This window comes from Lipomyces chichibuensis (assembly GCF_038497645.1).
Source record: "Lipomyces chichibuensis strain CBS 12929 unplaced genomic scaffold V1513scaffold_18, whole genome shotgun sequence".
NCBI lineage: Eukaryota > Fungi > Ascomycota > Lipomycetes > Lipomycetales > Lipomycetaceae > Lipomyces > Lipomyces chichibuensis.
The window spans coordinates 60896-78075 of NW_027117470.1; the positions used below are offsets into that span (position 1 = coordinate 60896).

General features: G+C 46.6%; 8 protein-coding genes across 8 annotated transcripts; 4 read left to right on the forward strand and 4 right to left on the reverse strand.

Annotated features, from left to right (window-relative positions):
- The first annotated feature begins 14 nt into the window (after positions 1-14).
- V1513DRAFT_445684 (FAD-binding domain-containing protein) lies at positions 15-2041 on the forward strand. The gene is made up of 2 exons (XM_066898144.1): positions 15-283; positions 339-2041. Exons 1-2 carry the CDS (start codon positions 123-125, stop codon positions 1921-1923), a joined length of 1746 nt encoding a protein of 581 aa, XP_066753218.1. The 5' UTR covers positions 15-122; the 3' UTR covers positions 1924-2041.
- V1513DRAFT_445686 (amidase signature domain-containing protein) lies at positions 1975-3854 on the reverse strand. Its single transcript, XM_066898145.1, has 2 exons — positions 2228-3854; positions 1975-2174 (listed from the first exon to the last, which is right to left on the reverse strand). The coding sequence occupies exons 1-2, from the start codon at positions 3762-3764 to the stop codon at positions 2044-2046; spliced, it is 1668 nt and encodes a 555-aa protein (XP_066753219.1). The 5' UTR covers positions 3765-3854; the 3' UTR covers positions 1975-2043.
- Positions 3855-5060: 1206 nt separating this feature from the next.
- Positions 5061-7910, forward strand: V1513DRAFT_380083 (uncharacterized protein; the record flags this gene model as incomplete). Its single annotated transcript, XM_066895031.1, has 2 exons — positions 5061-5372; positions 5427-7910. 2 exons carry the CDS (start codon positions 5061-5063, stop codon positions 7908-7910), a joined length of 2796 nt encoding a protein of 931 aa, XP_066753220.1.
- Positions 7911-9166: 1256 nt separating this feature from the next.
- Positions 9167-10597, reverse strand: V1513DRAFT_464668 (uncharacterized protein). Its single transcript, XM_066900007.1, has 3 exons — positions 10249-10597; positions 10091-10195; positions 9167-10034 (listed from the first exon to the last, which is right to left on the reverse strand). The coding sequence occupies exons 1-3, from the start codon at positions 10306-10308 to the stop codon at positions 9282-9284; spliced, it is 918 nt and encodes a 305-aa protein (XP_066753221.1). The 5' UTR covers positions 10309-10597; the 3' UTR covers positions 9167-9281.
- Positions 10598-10687: 90 nt separating this feature from the next.
- V1513DRAFT_445700 (FMN-dependent dehydrogenase) lies at positions 10688-12167 on the forward strand. Its single transcript, XM_066898146.1, has 2 exons — positions 10688-11656; positions 11718-12167. Exons 1-2 carry the CDS (start codon positions 10760-10762, stop codon positions 11967-11969), a joined length of 1149 nt encoding a protein of 382 aa, XP_066753222.1. The 5' UTR covers positions 10688-10759; the 3' UTR covers positions 11970-12167.
- On the reverse strand, positions 11993-13362 carry V1513DRAFT_78392 (uncharacterized protein). Its single transcript, XM_066900613.1, has 2 exons — positions 13107-13362; positions 11993-13017 (listed from the first exon to the last, which is right to left on the reverse strand). Exon 2 carries the CDS (start codon positions 12972-12974, stop codon positions 12279-12281), a length of 696 nt encoding a protein of 231 aa, XP_066753223.1. The 5' UTR covers positions 12975-13017; positions 13107-13362; the 3' UTR covers positions 11993-12278.
- A 353-nt stretch (positions 13363-13715) lies between these two features.
- Positions 13716-15151, reverse strand: V1513DRAFT_445705 (uncharacterized protein). The gene has a single exon (XM_066898147.1). The coding sequence runs from the start codon at positions 15103-15105 to the stop codon at positions 13915-13917; it is 1191 nt and encodes a 396-aa protein (XP_066753224.1). The 5' UTR covers positions 15106-15151; the 3' UTR covers positions 13716-13914.
- Positions 15152-15542: 391 nt separating this feature from the next.
- V1513DRAFT_458803 (uncharacterized protein) lies at positions 15543-16679 on the forward strand (the record flags this gene model as incomplete). Its single annotated transcript, XM_066899716.1, has 4 exons — positions 15543-15577; positions 15625-16072; positions 16118-16179; positions 16229-16679. The coding sequence occupies 4 exons, from the start codon at positions 15543-15545 to the stop codon at positions 16677-16679; spliced, it is 996 nt and encodes a 331-aa protein (XP_066753225.1).
- Between the last annotated feature and the right edge of the window lie 501 nt (positions 16680-17180).

A 17180-nucleotide genomic window follows, 5' to 3' on the forward strand; every position in this document is an offset into this window, starting at 1 on the left:
TGCCAACGCCTGTTTTCCACTCAATGGGTCCAACCTCCTGCCGTTTGGCCATTACTCGTACAAATCGCTAGTGATCCGTACATGATATCCAGTTATTCAAATCTGATGTCGGCAACTGGACAATGGCGGATTACAACTTTGCAAATATGGGCCAAGGTCGGTTCAATCCCGACGGCTCTCCACGGCCAGGATATCTCGCCAAAATGTACTGGGCAGTTATCGGCGCGTTTCTAGGTGCTGCCTTTATTTTGCACATATGTGATTTTGTGCTAGGAATGCAGAGGCATGTTTCGTTACCATCCTTTCCGTCAATATTCGAGTTACTCTAACGATCATAGGAAGCGAATCGGAAATGCCCGACCAAAATTTACACTGGCAAGACTACTAGCGACATTTACGTCTATCGCCCGAGTTCTAACATATCCCACTCCGACGTTTCTCCAACGATATCCCGGCTTTGTCTATTTTCCATCCCTCGGCCGCATGTTGCTGGTTTTATGCTACTGGTGCTTACTTATCGGTCTCTTCTTTTATCGTAACCCGATCAATGATTCCAGTAAGTGGCTTGCTGCAAGCTACCGTGCAGCATGGCTATCCATCGCTCAGCTCCCGCTGATAATCCTACTTTCTGTCAAGCGATTGTCCGTTATCAGCATTGTCACCGGCTCAACATCGAGTGTCTCGCTAAACTTCTTCCACAGGTGGGTCGCTCGGGGACTGCTTTTCACGACCACTCTGCACATGTTCTATACCATGCGGTATTATGCCTCCTTCAAATTCCTAGTCAGCGAACTGCAGACAAATATCATCCCCCGCCGCGGTCTAGCAAGTTGGTGCATATTAGCGTGGATCGTTCTCGTCACTACAATCCGCCCCATACGACATTACGCGTTTGAATTGTTCTTCGCGAACCATGTTATATCAGTGATAGCGTTTTTCATTGCTGTGCTGAAGCATACACCAAGTTATACACATGTCTACATTTGGATAGCACTCGGTCTCTACATTGCAGACGTTGCATTGCGATGGTTTCTCATCCTTCTCAACAATATTTCAAGGTCTGGACTGAACTACCGAGCCACTGTCAGTGTCATGCAGGATCAGAAAGCACTTAGTATCGAAATTCCCATGACATCCATACGTTTGCTCAATTGGAAACCGGGCCAGTTCGTCAGGCTCTCATTCCCCACAGTCGCACCGTTCATGGCGCACCCGTTCACCATTTCATCACTACCAGAAGACAATAAATCGCTGTTTGTCATCCGTGTAAAATCAGGCTTTACTAAGCGCATGCTCAAAAAAACTCTTCTCATAGGCGCAGATTTGGAGAAGTACGACGATAACGCGGTCAAGGCTGCAACGTACCCTGTTATCATCGACGGTCCATACGGAGGGCCATCTCGCGCCTGGAATCAATTTGACACTGTTTTGAGTATTGTCTGTGGCACCGGTGCTACGTACGGAGTTGCGGTTCTTCGCGACGTCTTGCGGAACACAGGGACCGTTAGAACCCTCCGGCTCTGTTGGATTGTGAGGAATTACAACGACATTATTACGTTTCGTGATCATCTCGAACGAATCTTGAAGTCCTGTGAAATCTGTGCCTCCGATCTGTCAGTGCTAATCCAAGTATTTGTATCCGACACTAGTACAATTCCGTCTAATGAACAATCTGAATTTGACGGATTTCTTGCGCAACACGCGGAATTTATTATGATCATACCCGGAAAGCCAGTCATCCGCGACCTCATCCGAGATGTTCTCGATCGAGCCGGAGGCGAAACCGGCATCGCAACTTGTGGTACCAAGACGCTTACTGGTGCCATCAAGAACGATGTAGCTTATTTTTTGGACGCGCGTGGCGCTCACACGGGCTCGGATGCGCAGGGATGTTGGGTCCATTCGGAACAGTTTGAGTTATAGTTAGTCACAATGGGTAGTGCGGGTTCACTGTGTTGACGAGGGCAAAGTTTTACAGTTTTTGTCATTTTTACAATCCATCCAAATCTATAATAGACATATGTAAAATGCCAACTTTGAATATTACTGAACATTGCCCAGCACACTCGCAATCTTATCCATAGTCTGGAACAACTTTGGCTCCATTTGTCGCTGTCCCACAAGTTGCAAACCGATGGGGAATCCCTGAAGTCTCTCGCGCACACCATTGGCCCCTATTCATATCATTAGCAAGTATAAATTCAACAAATGACGCAAAGAATCATACAAGTTGACTGCACCTTGGCATCCATATCGTTCAGCGGTGGCGGCATGTCGATATCGTCCTTTCTCAAATCCACTGTCGTCACCGGGAATATAATACCAGGGTAATCCAAAAGATTCCATGTCCGTGAGAAATGCGACCGAATCAAGAACCCGTCAGGTCGTGCCGGGAACGATTGGATAGGCAATATCAGAGCATCGACTGGTAGTCCTGACTTTGTCCTTTGGGCCGTCGCTTCCCAGTACTTGAGCCAAGCTCGTTGTAGCTCAGCGCGCACCGACGAATACGCGTGGAATTCCGAAATTCCCTTCTTTTCGCATGGGTACATACCGCCGTTAGCGACAGCCGTCGACCAGGGCTCACCGGTGATGTCGAGCTGCGATTTCAGGAACTCGCCGCCGTCGACTGTGAAAAAATCGACCGCGTTGTCGGAGATATCTTGAAATTTGTAAAGCACAAGTTCAATAATTTCGTTACCTGCTGCTTTCAATTTATCGCACACTTCGTCGAGAGCACGTGTAACTGGAGGGAGGGTCTGCACTTCGCCATCGAATCGAATCACCCCGAGAGACAGAGGACGACCTAGCGGCTTAGGCTGGATCCACGGGAGATATTGACATGAAGGATCATAGAGCCAGGGCTCAGTCTCAGCAATAACACGCATCAGCATCTCGCAGTCACGGTACGACACCGCCATGGGAGCATTGACGCACAAAACACCGACCGTCTCCGCACCGGGCTCCAGATATCCTTTCATATTGTGGTACGGCAGCCGACCGGATGATGGCTTGATAGAGTAGATACCATGCGAGTACGCCGGAACTCGGATCGATCCGCCGACATCAGTTCCAATACCGAGAAGCGAACCCCGGAACTTAATTAACGCGGCCAGGCCACCAGATGAACCAGATGCAGTGATCTCCTTGTGGATTGGGTTACGGGTAGTGCCGAAAACATTGTTATCCGTGTCGGGAACCATCATGCTCTGCGGAACATTCGTCTTGACGTACAATACCGCGCCCAACTTTAACATCAGGTCGACAATGACGGAATTCTCTCTCTCAGGCTGAAACGCATATGCCGCAATACCAACGACGGAGTCGTACCCGGCAACGTTAACACTATCCTTCAAGCAAATTGGTAATCCATGTAGCGGTCCTACGGTTCTTCCCGTCTTCTGGAGCTCCTCATCTAGCCATTTCGCACGCTCAATTGCCTCGTCATAGAAAATCTCCGTCAAGCAATTTAGCGCCTGTTGAGCGATGGCTGACCGCTTGCAAAACGCAATCGTGACCTCAAGGGATGTGTAAGTACTCTTGGCAATCTCAGCAAGTAATGAAGTCGCGTCGTAATTTTCGGTGATTTGGAGTTCGCGGGGAGTCAATAGGCCGCAGTTTTGGGCGAGTGACATCAAATTGGTGGGTTCTGGGTCAAACTTGATGCGCCATTCGTCGGGAATCTTACTCTCGCGTTCCGCGAGTTTTGCGTCGCGAAGTTCTTGCCACGGCTTCCTGGTGACTGGAAATGTAACTGGCTTCATTGTATTGGCTATGCACCGTGTATGAGTCAAACCTGGGGAGAGGGAGGACAACAATCCAGACTACTTTGAGAATTTGGTTGTTCTCGGTTGCCGGCAGTTTCCAGAAACAAGGTTTAATGAGACCACGAGTCATCCCGATTGCGACAGATAAGAACCGCTCCATACATTCATCGCAATTTGACACCATAAACCATCATTTAACGTCAATAATTTATGATCACTACTAAATTTATAGATCTACTCGTTTCGATGATAGTCTTACAAGCGCTGCAGCTAATTAGATGCGTTATCCTGTTGCGCCGGCCAATAAAGATAGAGTTTACCAACATGAGCTGAGCTGATCAGGCACTTTGTGATAGTTGAAGCGAAGATATGACTGATTTGTGAAATAATTAAAAGATATGCTTTAACTGCATCTAGCAGGAGCTTCAAGTCGGATTGTATAATATGAATGGCTTCGCCGATTGTGCGGCGCGAGTCAAGAACCCTCCTGCAGGTTGGATGTGCGATGGCTGTGGGTCTGACGTCCACGGAGAGGATCTGAATGTAGAGACAATAATATATATCTCAGTAGTTGATCGCCCGCGCTACGATCTACATTATCTGAAAAGTCGTTGGATTTTGTGCTTAGTTTTCAGCCTCCGCTGAGATTTTTGAGTCTGGTGTAGTCCAGCCCAAATTAGTTGTGACGGGTATTATTACCAACAACCACTATATTGGTGTGTTTTCTCCCCCCTTTAATGATCACTTACCGGCAACAGAATAGAACATTTCTCAATTAACATTTCCGTGGCATTTTTGATATTTGCACTTAATAATATTATTACTTGCTAAATATAATGTCTGATATGATATCATGGCGGAGTGGATAGAAAGCGGTAGAGCAAGAAAAAAACACTGGCCCACGACAGGGTTTTGCGGGCATATCGGAGATTAGTCTCGGCCGGGTGATGTGGCCGGAAATCCGTCATTGTATTTCTCCGGTTGTGGTTCTCCGCAGAACAATCACCTACAGGCATTATTTGCACTGCTACCTGTATCACAGATTATATTGATATATTACATGGTACTTAGTTTTTTTGCGAAGAGGAACGGTGGCGATTGACTACTTACCGAGCTACCAAGACACGGAAATCATTCCGCGGCGATCCGATGTAAACACCACATACCAACATATTCGACTGATTGTAGGTATATCGACATTACTTACTCTACTTCTCTACATTTGACCTTTTGAGTTGACAAGTGTTCTGAAGGATTAGCAATATTCTTACGATCAGGTTCGCACGGTTCATCATGGAGCACAATTCCGGCCATACCAGTTCAATTCCGTCATCAGGGGTAACGAGAAGTACCGTGGCAGGCCCTGTAAAGACCTCTTCAAGTAGACTTGTGTCACTACATTCGTCAGTATCTGCGGTGACGGCTCCTGCCATTAATGCAGTGTCGATCAACACGGCACCTGATACGCCGACTGGCTCCCAAAGTCCGATATCCGACGACAATGTGTTGGCTGATGATACGCAAGAAAATGAAAAGGCTTTGAATCCTCGAAAGCGCAGAAGAATACCTGTCTCTTGCGCAGTTTGTCGTCAGAGGAAATTGAAGGTGAGTAATTGGTGGTACAGCATAGTTTGGTTAAGGATAACACTGGGACCATAGTGTAATCGAATGCAGCCATGTTCAGCATGCATTGCACATGAAACTGTCCCACTTTGTGTATACGCTGTGAAGCCTTGGCTACCAGGATCACAGGTACCGGGACTAACGATCCCAGGCACTCAGACATTTAATATCTTGACTCCAGTGTCTGGACACGGACAGCCAACACCTCAAAATCAAGTACCTGGATTTCATGGAGAGGCACCAGTTGCTATAATATCGTCTCAGGATGCCGTCAGTGACCCCAACACATCGCTGAACCGACAAATCCAGACGTCCAGTCAGATCCCACTAGATCCTGCAGTCGCAACTGAATACAATGAACTGAAAATGCGAATGGCACGACTTGAAAATTTAATACAAGGAATGGCGAACCCGGCCTCGCCTCCACCTACGATAGGAGCGCTGTCGTCGCGTCCTACGTTGCTTTCAGCAGCCACTCCGGCTCGGATGCCGCCGGAAACAACAGCAACGGCAAATCCCGACTCGGCATTGTCTACATACACTTCATCCTTAAAACCGCAAATTCAGATCAAGAAGAATCGTGTCGCCTTTCTTGGCCCGCTCTCATCGCTAGCAGTCGTTACACAAGATGAATTTATCCAAAGTCTGGTTGGTAAAGGAAAGAAAGGCGTTCTCACGTGGAAGAAAATGCACAAATCTCACGTCGAGCAAAGCAATAGGAGAGGCGACAAAACTAAAATTCCGAAACCAGCTTCGGAACACAGTTCACGAGTCAAGCCAGGACCTGAGCTTCAAGCCGTCCTGCAAAACCTTTTCGACGTAAACCAAAATGCGTCTCAGATGTTTCCACGTCTTGTACATCGACCAATCTGCGAATTTTTAATTACCAAATATATGCAGACTATTAACATGGTCTTTCCGATTGTTCATCCGACAGTATTTCGTGAAGATATGGAAAAATTCTGGACAAAGAAGGCCAAAGCTGCCAATAACTTGAACGGAACATCAGCGGCACGAAAACAGAACATGAGAGGCACTGCGCTTTTTGCGATTCTACTACGTCTTGGACGGTTGGCATTGCCTGTCGATTGGACACCTTCACAGGAAGGGTTTGATGACAGTCTCGCTGCATTTTTCGGTCGAGACTTGAAAGAATTTGCGTGGTCTTGTCTGCGATCTACTAATTATACTGGTAAGGCGGACTTCGTCGTAGTACAAGTTCTGTTAGGACTACGACTTGAGCTGTTGCTGGCTCCTCAAGGTGGCGATGGTCCGGACCTTGCGGACTCTGCTGGGTATATAGGGATTGTTTGCCAAATTGGTTTGACCATGGGTCTCCATCGTGACCCTACATCTTTCCCCAGGGTCCCACCGGATATGGCGGATGCGTGGAGATTGCTATGGTTGGAAATGCTGGAAATAGATACTGATCGTGCTTTGTGTATTAATCTCCCGTTTGCACTTCCCCTGGAAATGTCTGACACGCAACTGGACAAGATCATCGGATTCCCGAACGCGGTGGCTGTCAATGAGCAACCTTCAGTGAATTTTCTACAGGCCAAAACAAAGCTTGTTCTTTTGACGCGGTTTATTTTAACCCGCATTATGCGACCAAATTTCGTGATCAGCAAGGACGAGTTTCATCAATACTCGGAGGAGCTTACTAAATTCGACGAACGCAATCTGGGTTCATTTCAGCTGCTCCTAGAGATGATCCGCGCTGACACTGACGCAGCAGTGCAGGGACCGAGTGACTCATACGACCTAATACAGAAGTATTTCTTACAATTACAGTTTCTTCGTTTGCAACTGGTTCTCCTAACGGCGTATTCTCCAAGGGATGCGGTCGAGGAGGAGGAATTGCGAGTTCAGCGGATACGATGTGCCTTAAAGATGCTGGACACAATCTCGACATGCATGCTTCGTCCTCGGCTGTTCGCGGGTTTTATGTGGTTAGTGGTGCCGATTGCTCTGCGACACCATAACTTCTCGCTTTCGCTGATAGCACGACAGCTTTTGAAGGATCTGGCTGAACAACCTCTCATGGTCGAGCAAGAACGTAGCCAGCTCGTTGAAGACAGATGGATGATCCCGGATATGGCATTCAAATACAATTCCAACAATATCAAGGATTTTAAAAGATTATACCAAGCATTTATGAATACATCGACATGGGTTCACTCATTCGCAGACACATATTACTATGCGTACAATTCAGGTCTAGTTCTGCGTGTATTTTCCGACAGTTTCAAAATACATATCATTTCCGACCATGAAAAAGGATCTAGCCGTCTAGAGCCGAATTTGGTAAGCGACGGTGGGTCCACATTGGAAGTCCTAAATGATACTCCGGATTCGCAGCAATTAGACGGAATGCCTGATTGGAGTAGTATGCTGGGGAACTTTGTGTTAGATGATTCGATTGGAGATTGGTGGCATGATTGGTCAATGTCAGGAGACTCTGGATTGCATGAGCAGCTGGAATCTGCATCAGGACAGGCATGGAATGCGGATCATTGAAATCTCAAAGGGCGAGAAAATAATTAATTTACGTTTTTTGATTGTATACTATTTGGGATTGACTATAAAACAATTGTATTTATAATGATGACTCGGACAGTGGCAGTAACTTCTTTTTTGTCTCGAATGAGCCGTTTTCGCTGGATGATGAATGTGAAATATTTAGTTATGGGACAAAAACGGGAGTTCTTGATTCGCATTACCATAATAAGAGCAGGAAGCAGGCGGGTATTAACTGGGCATATTCGAGCAAAGTGATCCTATAGAGAAACACATCCAGAAGCTATTAATATCACAACTTGCCCCAAATCCATCGCAAACAGCGCCAGGGCTTGCGCAACTACAATGCAGGTTGGCATGTTGAGTCCATCAACGCGATACTGAAACTATGCTGCACGGAATAACAACAATTTCCTGGTATTTCGTCAATCAGAAATCCTTCCTCGAGAGCGGCAAGATTGCAGAGACATGAACACGAGTAATTAAATGGGTGACGAAGATTCAGGATGGCCAGAGGTGTTTGCGTAACTGAAACTTCAACGCGTGGCGAGGACGATTTCTGTAACAGCATTTCAAGTCATCTCTCCTGTCACTAACACTTAATGTCGGTGGCGATCGGCTGTTCTGAAATATTATGCAGTTGACTGCCGTCTCTCGAACTCTCTGCTTCTTGGGATCGAATAATCAACAATATTGTATACGCGAATTATGCGATTTGCGAGTTTGCCGCATGTCTGACTTATTTCACGTTTATTTTTAGTCGTGATTTATTTGAGTTTTGATGTGGATAAGTGAATTTCGCTTTTGTTTGTCGAGTACGTTTATGTGACTATTCTAAAAGTATTCTTCTAGACGTGCAGTTTGGAGAATCGGAAATAAAGATGAATCGCTGAATTATCGCTTCAAGCAAGTTTATATCTCAAGTATTTTATCTGGTGACCCATATATCATGCCAAATTACAGGGTTTCAGGGTAAAATGCTTGTCGAGGCATTGCTGATAGGCGAAGTCTTGGGCAGTGTCCGCTAGCGAGAACACGTTCACTGCTTTGTCTTCAGGGCCTGTGATAGAGGCAATTGCAGTCCCGTTGATGACCGCCTTCACTTCGCTCTCATCGATGCTCGTCCGTTCTGGACGAATACTTTCGGCGACGTTTGCATGTTGCCAATAAGCATCTCAAGGGCCGGCGTCACAGGCTTGAAAATACAGTGACTTCCGAGCATTTTTACTATATCAACGTGTAGCGTTTTGGTTACTCTTAAGATCCATTACGGTAGTATTATTAATTCACAAAAAAAAGTCAACATCAAAGTCATAACACAGAATCATCATTATTCATCCAAGTCATATCAATATCAACAGAGACAGAAAACTAAACAGGGGGCCCAGAAGCATACACCAAAAAGCACAGAATCGAGCAGATTACAAAATGCTTTAATTTTTTTCCTGCCAACCCGACACCTCTTAATGCAGAATTAACAGCAGAAATCAGGGAGCTACCAATCGAACGTATGACCACCGCTGTGTAATAGCGCGCACGTCGACCGATACCGAGACAGACCATTTGGTCCTCATTGCTAAATGCGCTGTCGAAAACACGCTGTGCTTGCAGTGAAATCGACGACATTGACGACAAGTACGATACCGACGGTGTGGTTGCTCCAGGAAAGAGCACATAACGATAACCATCTGCAGCAGAATGAACTCGTCGAAGCTCAGCGCCATCGTGACGAGTTGGCGAAAATCCATTGTTTGAGCTGCCGTCCACATTGTCATTTGCAAGTGTCTCTAGTTCCCTGGCTCCTTGTTGCGGCTGATATCCATGCGAAACAGATAGATAATTAGCATGGAAGTGATGGATCAAATCGTTGCACTGAAGCCCTGTGGAGTCTGGCAGAGAGATATCAACCTTCTCTGAGCCGATATCTGCCGAGGTTGCCGCAGTATAATACGCGCTATCAGCACTATCGAAAATATACTGCATTGGACACGACCCGGCATCGTCATGCATTGATTCATATGCTGAATAGTACAGGGTCATGGTTTCCGATCTATTCTTGAAGTCGCTTTGGAGAATTGACTGCATCGCGAGGCCTGTGGCATCGCAAGCAAGCGTAGATTGGCCCTGGAATAGGTACGTATTAGTAAAATATATATCACAGCTGGGACTCGAATTTATACCAAGATACAGGAAGCCCGAAAAGATTGCAAGCCATCACTTAATATCGTAGGATCAGGATTAATATTTTCCTGCAGCTTCGAGCCATCATAAGATATTATCTTATTCTGTATAGATTTAGGATAGCAATTACTAACAACAGTTCATACTCAGGACTTACTCTTGTGAGCGATGCTCTAGCTCTGTTGAATAAATTTAGCCGTCGCGTTCCAGTGCGCATATTTAGCAACAATTTCCTAGTTAAACCGCGCAAGGGTCCATAGAAGGTAGAACTAGATTTAACCGGAGGGCTTGCTGTTGTCCCGCGACTGTTAAGTTCTTGGCAACCTGACCGACTAACACGAAGTAAACACTTTGCTCATTTACCCAGTAGGGTCAACAAGTTATAAATTTTCAATATTTTGGACCTCAGTCAACCACTTATCTATTGCATAACCAGTAACTGAATCTAGTTTTAATTCTATGGACCCTCCCAACAGATATTGATAGCAGAGTTTGCACTTCACCATAATCGAACAGCAGAAAAGTAATGGCAGGTAATAATAATATTGAGCCCCACGCGCGCCCCCACCAACCCTTATCGTGTTCCACTAACTGCACCCCACAAAATCTCCAAGACTCCTCTCGTACAGCAGTAATTTTCTCGACACGAGGACAGCACGCAGTTCAGTATGGCAGAGATTCTCAACATTGACGATCTCGAGCGTGCCTCGCAATTATCAATCGACAAAATGACATGGGACTTCTGGGCCGGCGGCGCCAATGATCTGCAGACGGTTGCAGAAAATAAGGCGGCGTTCTCAGATTACCGTATACGTCCACGATACATGCGCGATGTCACTGCCATCGACACTACACCAAAAGCAGAGCTCTTTGGCAAGAAATTTGCGATTCCGTGCGGTCTAGCGCCGAGTTCGATGCATAAGCTTGCTCATCCTGACGGTGAGATCGCGACTGCTGCGGCCGCGAAAACCAAGAATTGGCCAATGGCTATATCGTCGTATAGCAGTGTGTCGTTAGAGGAAGCGAAGGAGGCCGGTCGCGACAATTTGCTGTTTTTTCAGTTGTACGTATTCAAGAATAGAGAGACTTCCGCCGACCTGGTGCGCCGGGCAGAGAGGGCTGGGTTCAAGGCTGTGTTGCTGACCATCGACTCGCCGTACTTGGGCCTGCGATTTTCGGAGCGACGAAACAAGTTCACGCTACCTAAAGGCATCGAGCCCGGCAACTTTGCGAGTGGTCGTTACGCTGGTCCGATTGATTTCTCGGTTGAGGATAAGAGCAAGAGCAAAGGTCCTGGCAGAAACGACGATTTGCTGAAAGAAGCTAAACCGAACGTTGTTGATCCAGCACTTACTTGGCCTGATATCGAGTGGCTAAAGAGTATCACAAACATGGAGGTTTGGGTTAAGGGTGTTGTGACTGCTGAGGACGCCGAACTGGCGGTCGAAGCAGGTGTGGACGGTATTTGGGTGTCCAATCACGGCGGGCGGCAACTTGATGGATGCTTGCCCACTCTTCATGCATTACCAGAGGTTGTCGCCGCCGTTCGGGGCAAGGTACCAGTGGTGTGTGCGGCATTGCTTGATTGTGTTGTGCTTGAGAACTATTCATACTGACGAATCCTAGCACATGGATGGCGGCATCCGTCGCGGATCCGACGTTTTTCGAGCTCTGGCACTTGGAGCCGACTTTGTTTGGATTGGACGACCTGTCTTGTGGGGATTGAAGTACGATGGCCAAAAGGGTGTCGAACTGGCTGAGCAGATTTTGGAAGATGAATTCAAGCTTGCCATGGCTCTGTCCGGTACAGCCTCTGTCGGCCAAATCTCGAAAGCACATCTGACGAAGAAAGTCGCCGCGACTTGGTCAAAGTTGTAGATTACTTTTAGGCGTGTCGGCATAGATTTTTTATTTTAATTCTTCTTATAGACTATTGGACGTATCTAATAATTCTTTAATTCAAGCCAGTCTATATATTTTTCAATGTTTTTGGAAGAAACACTATGCCACGATTGCTTGGCCTGTCGCGTTGTTATCTTCCGCTTTTGATTCCTGATGCAAACGCAATTATGTGATAAAAATACTTTTCACTTTCAACGTAGCCGCGATGGTAGGCTCATTCAGCTTGATCCATCAGGACTACCTTTTTCTCAAGCAAGGTTCGTCTCATTTGAGGAGTCACATGGACTAAGTCAGTGGGTCGGTTCCGCACATGGAATTTGTAACCAAAGCATCAAACGCTATCAAGTCCCGCACACCATTGCGATGAGTCTTTGCAAATTCGTGATGGTAGCCTGTCTCGGCAATCCACACGACGTATTTATAGTGCTCGTCATTGTAGAAGTAATGCAGATCTCGACAATTTGCAAGATTACTAGGCGTTGCAGAATTATGCTCATCTAGTGTACAAGTGCTGTTCGCAGCCACGCATTCGAAATTATTACTTGAACCCGTCGAGTTATCAGCAATTGTGGCAGCATAATTTTCAGCACTGTCGAGAAGCTTTTCGAACATCTCTCGATGATGCGGAGACTCGAAATGTCGCAGTGCTGAGCGAGGTCCCTTGATAGGCAAGGGCGAGCATCCTCTAAGTGGACAAGTTGTCTCGACTGCCCGTCGAGCCTTCGGAGGCGTCTTCCTCCTTGGTGGGGGAACGACCGTGAATGTTGCCATTTTTGGGAGGGACGATGTCGATGACGATATAGAAGACAGCGACGTGGCTAATGAAGACGCGTCTGCGGTCTCTAATGGAGATTCGGATCTAGGCAGCGACGCACAGTCATCTGGCAGATCGGACGCCGGCGAGGCAGCCTTGAGAAATGCCATAGTCGCTGATTCGGCCCCAACCATTTCAATAGAAGACGGTGAACGTGACGCGCGCATGTAGGCAAGATGAGCACGTAATTGCGCTATCCCCTAAATTTAACTACATGAGATATTAGTTAGCACATGCGCCAGCACAGTTAGCTGCGATTTCTCAGCGACCGAATTCCGGCTGAGAAGAATCTAATCAACCTTAGATAGATGAACAGTGAGACTGTACGTTCGTTCGGTATTGTCCGGGCCGTGAAGAGTGCAGAACAATTACTACACGTCTGCGATTTATTTACTTGAGTGCCACGCAGATACTGTTTGTGTTTGTTCCGACTGTGAGTTCGGCGCCTGATCTGATTTGGCTCTGTTGCAAGAAGGAAGATTTGTGCGCGTTTAGTGCCACGTTCGCGAATTTCTGTTCTGTTTACGCGTAGATAATATTGTGGGGCAAATTTCTGCTACTAAAGTGTGATAAATCCGGACACTAGTAGGCGTGATTGACTCCAATTTAGGCGTCGCACGCGGCAAGCACTGATTGCGTACATATGACATCATGGCATCGAATCTCTACAAATAAGTGTTGTATAGCGTATAGCCTTGTAATTCAGTATTTTAAACAACTCTTATTCTCAGAGGAAGGTCGTCATTGCTTTAGTGCGATTTTCTTGACCTTGAACTGAGCACTGCTTTGTTCATGTTCAATCAGTTTCTTATGAGAACAAGCAAATTGGCTGCCTTTCCTGATCCACGCAGCTCCAATCGCGAACTCTTGATTGATAGCTATTAATTGGGACATTTTATATGGATACCCACTGCCGGTTTATACCTCTTTGTTAATGTGAATTCCTCGTCTAGTCCTGTCGCGTGAATTACAGGAATTGGCTTGATTACCGGGGCAATCAAGCTACATGATATTTGGTACAATTAATCAAACGCTCGTGAACGATTATGCAAATTACACCGAACGCCACCCATATATACAAAGTACTAAAGATATCTACAAAACCACTTAAAATTCAAAAGTAATCCATCCTGGCCACGCGAGCTCATCCCTTACGATCGCTCGTAACCTCTCCAGTACAAACCGCTCGACCTTTCCCACATTTTTCAGTACAGCACCTTTTCCAACTTGATCCCCAATCTCAGATTCCACCTTAATATTCCGTAGAACCTCAAAATGTCGCTGCGTCGGCTGCGCGTCGCCCGAGCTGCTAGCACCGCCTCCCACATCACTGATGAAGCTGAAATGAATCCGGCGCGTGATATACGTAAGAACCGCCATTGCATCAATGTCGAATCCCGTAACAGTCAATCGAACAGGTAGCGTCAAAAATTCAGGCGCCGGATAATTCAATCGTAAAGTAGCTGTAAGTACAATTCGCAGATCACCTTTATACATGACGCGAAGCAAAAATTGCAAATCTTCTTCGCGAACGTAAAACGGCGGTGGCTGGCTCTGGCTCGGTGTCGGCGAGGCTGCGCCCGTCCGGTTTGGTTCACTAGAAGTGCTAGGTTGAGGATCAGCGTCAGTCGCGGCGGTCACTTCGATATGCTGCGGATCTTCAGCATCACTTGGCCCATCGACTTCGTCGTGACCTAGGTAGCGATTGTCGGGATGTGGCGGTGGACGGTCGTAAGAAGTGGACTCTGAGTCTTCGTCGTCCGAGTTTCGGCGTGAGAGAGATGCAACAATGCCAGGAAGGTTTTGAAACGAATTTTGCAGCGGTGATCGCAAACCGGGCATTAGCGATGGGGTGAGAACTGCATGAAAATACTGCAAATTCGCCGCACCAGGCGCTGAAGAGAATGCCTGCGGTCTCATACGAATATTTGACGTAGACGACGAAGCTGAAGAAGATGACGAGTACGTGCTGTTGGTATGTTTACTGTGATGGTGGTGCCCTTGGTGTCTTAGCCGCTCCTGAGCTTGATGCTGTGCCTGCTGCTGCTGTAACTGCTGCTGCATAAGCAGCGTCTGCTCCTCATCTTCCTCGTAAAATTCCGGATATGGGTCCCCGATGTGTCTTATTTCCACCTCGGGTGCTACTGTGCCAATGTCGAATGCCAGAACGTTCACTGATGCAATATACGCCGGCAAGTGTAGCTTTTTGAACTGCCTGTCTAGGAAATCTCGAATTGTTTCTGAAATTTTAGCATTATCATCCGCTGATATTCGACTCCAGTCTACATCGATTGACATTGTGTATTCTGAGCGCAGCTTCTCTAGGCCCTCGGAAGTCTTGCGGGCAAAGTTGAGATTAGCGGTGTGGAACAATTGGGACTTTGCTAACCGCCCAAACGCAGGATTCTAGCATCTCAGGGCCATTCAGTTCGAGTCTACCCAGCGAGCGCCAGTTCACGCTACACAACCAACCAACCATGGCAGACGACCTGGAGATATATTTTCAACGTTTTCAAACAGCATTAGCTGGACACTGGGCCAAAGAATTATCCACATTAATGTCGTCGAACGGGCAATCCCTGATCAAAATCGTAAAGAGCTTACCCGCAGTTCAACTTGCTGACAGCGACACAATTTCCCGTGTCGCGCGCAGAACAGTAGCAGATAAAATGTGGCGGGATATAACTGTTTACTGCTGGAAAGTGGCGTATAACATTCATGTCGCTCTGGATATCATGGCGGCATACCGCGAGCAGAATGCGTTGACGCAGTATGTCCCTGTTGTTTTTGATCTGGTAACTGGATACTAATTACTAGACTTCTCAACCGGATTGCTGAGCGGACAGATAATTGGATCTTACCTGTCGTATATACAGTCACTCAAGAACTCCGGATTATCGCCATGGAAGCAGATCACTATACCGAGGCTAGCATGTTGGGATCGTCAGCATCCAACTCGGCAAAGCCAAACAAACTTGAAGAAGCGGCCCGTACAATTAACAGGACATTAACAGTCTGCCTAAATGATCGAAATTCGTCAATGCCAAACTCAAGGAAGTGGGGAGTTTATTTCATTATTTCTCTACTGTTCAAGATTTATTTCAAATTGGGAACAATATCGTTGGCAACTTCTGTAGTGCGAGTCCTGAATGCCTCTTCAGCGGCTGGAGATATACCATCGGTAGAGGAATATCCAAAGGCTCATATGGTAACATTCAAATACTATGTCGGAATCCTTGCGTTTATGGATGAGGAGTATGAGAAGGTGAGGAACCAACCTATATGCTGATGAGATGTTAATATTTGTCAGGCCGAAGAGCACTTGCGCGCGGCATTGAATAACTGCCACAAGAGAGCCACTAGAAACCAAGAGTATGTACGTACGTGGTGTATAATCTTTCTAGTCACTAACGCGTTACAGATTAATTTTACAATATCTACTGCCAACAACCCTCCTTCTCCATCGACGATATCCATCGAAAGCCGTGTGGCGTACCTTCCCGCGGTTGCAAATAGTATACGAAGAACTCTTCACTGCCTCGAAACGTGGTGACATGCGAACATACGAGGCGGCACTTGCTGCTCGCGAAAAGTTATTTGTCACTCGTAGAATCTATTTGACAATGCTTAAAATTCGGACAAAAATCGTACGGCCAAGATTATTTGAACAGGTTTATCTAGCATTCGACAAGGGCACACGGATACCGGTTTCCGCGTTTAGAAAGGGACTTGAATTTGTTGGAATAGATGTAGACGATGACCAGGTCGAGTGTTGGGCAGCCGTCATGATCTATCAAGGGCAGATGAAAGGATATATCTCCAGGGAGAGGAAGACCATTGTGCTGAGCAACAATGATCCATTTCCAAGGTGATTCGTGTATCATATATAAAAAGTATTCATATCTTATTTATAGCATTGGAATTGTTCACAATGTATTAAACAACACCGCTGAGCTTGAAAGATTTATGCCGCAGAGTATAGACCATGCTCGCTCGCTGTCAAATCATCGCAGTAACTGACAATCCACTTCCCGAGAACTTCGCGACACGGAATTACGCGAAGTGAGTTGCTACATTATCAAATGGTTTTCATCTAAAGCTATTAATGTCAGCGAATCAAAGTGTTATGGGAGCGGACATCTCTTCACGCGAATTCCCACAGTCTCGGTCAAACAAGGCCCGCAGGATTGTGCCAGCAGAAATGCAACCGCACTTCGAACTCTACATCCAGACCGCGTAAGACTACAGCACCATTGTATTGACTGAATTGATTTCTGGCTGTTCATGCAGAAAGGCGTACAACTGGCAAGTGTCAAAGGCTAGGAAGTATGAATCTTCTCCACCAAAGACTGTTTCACGGACTGCCTGCTATG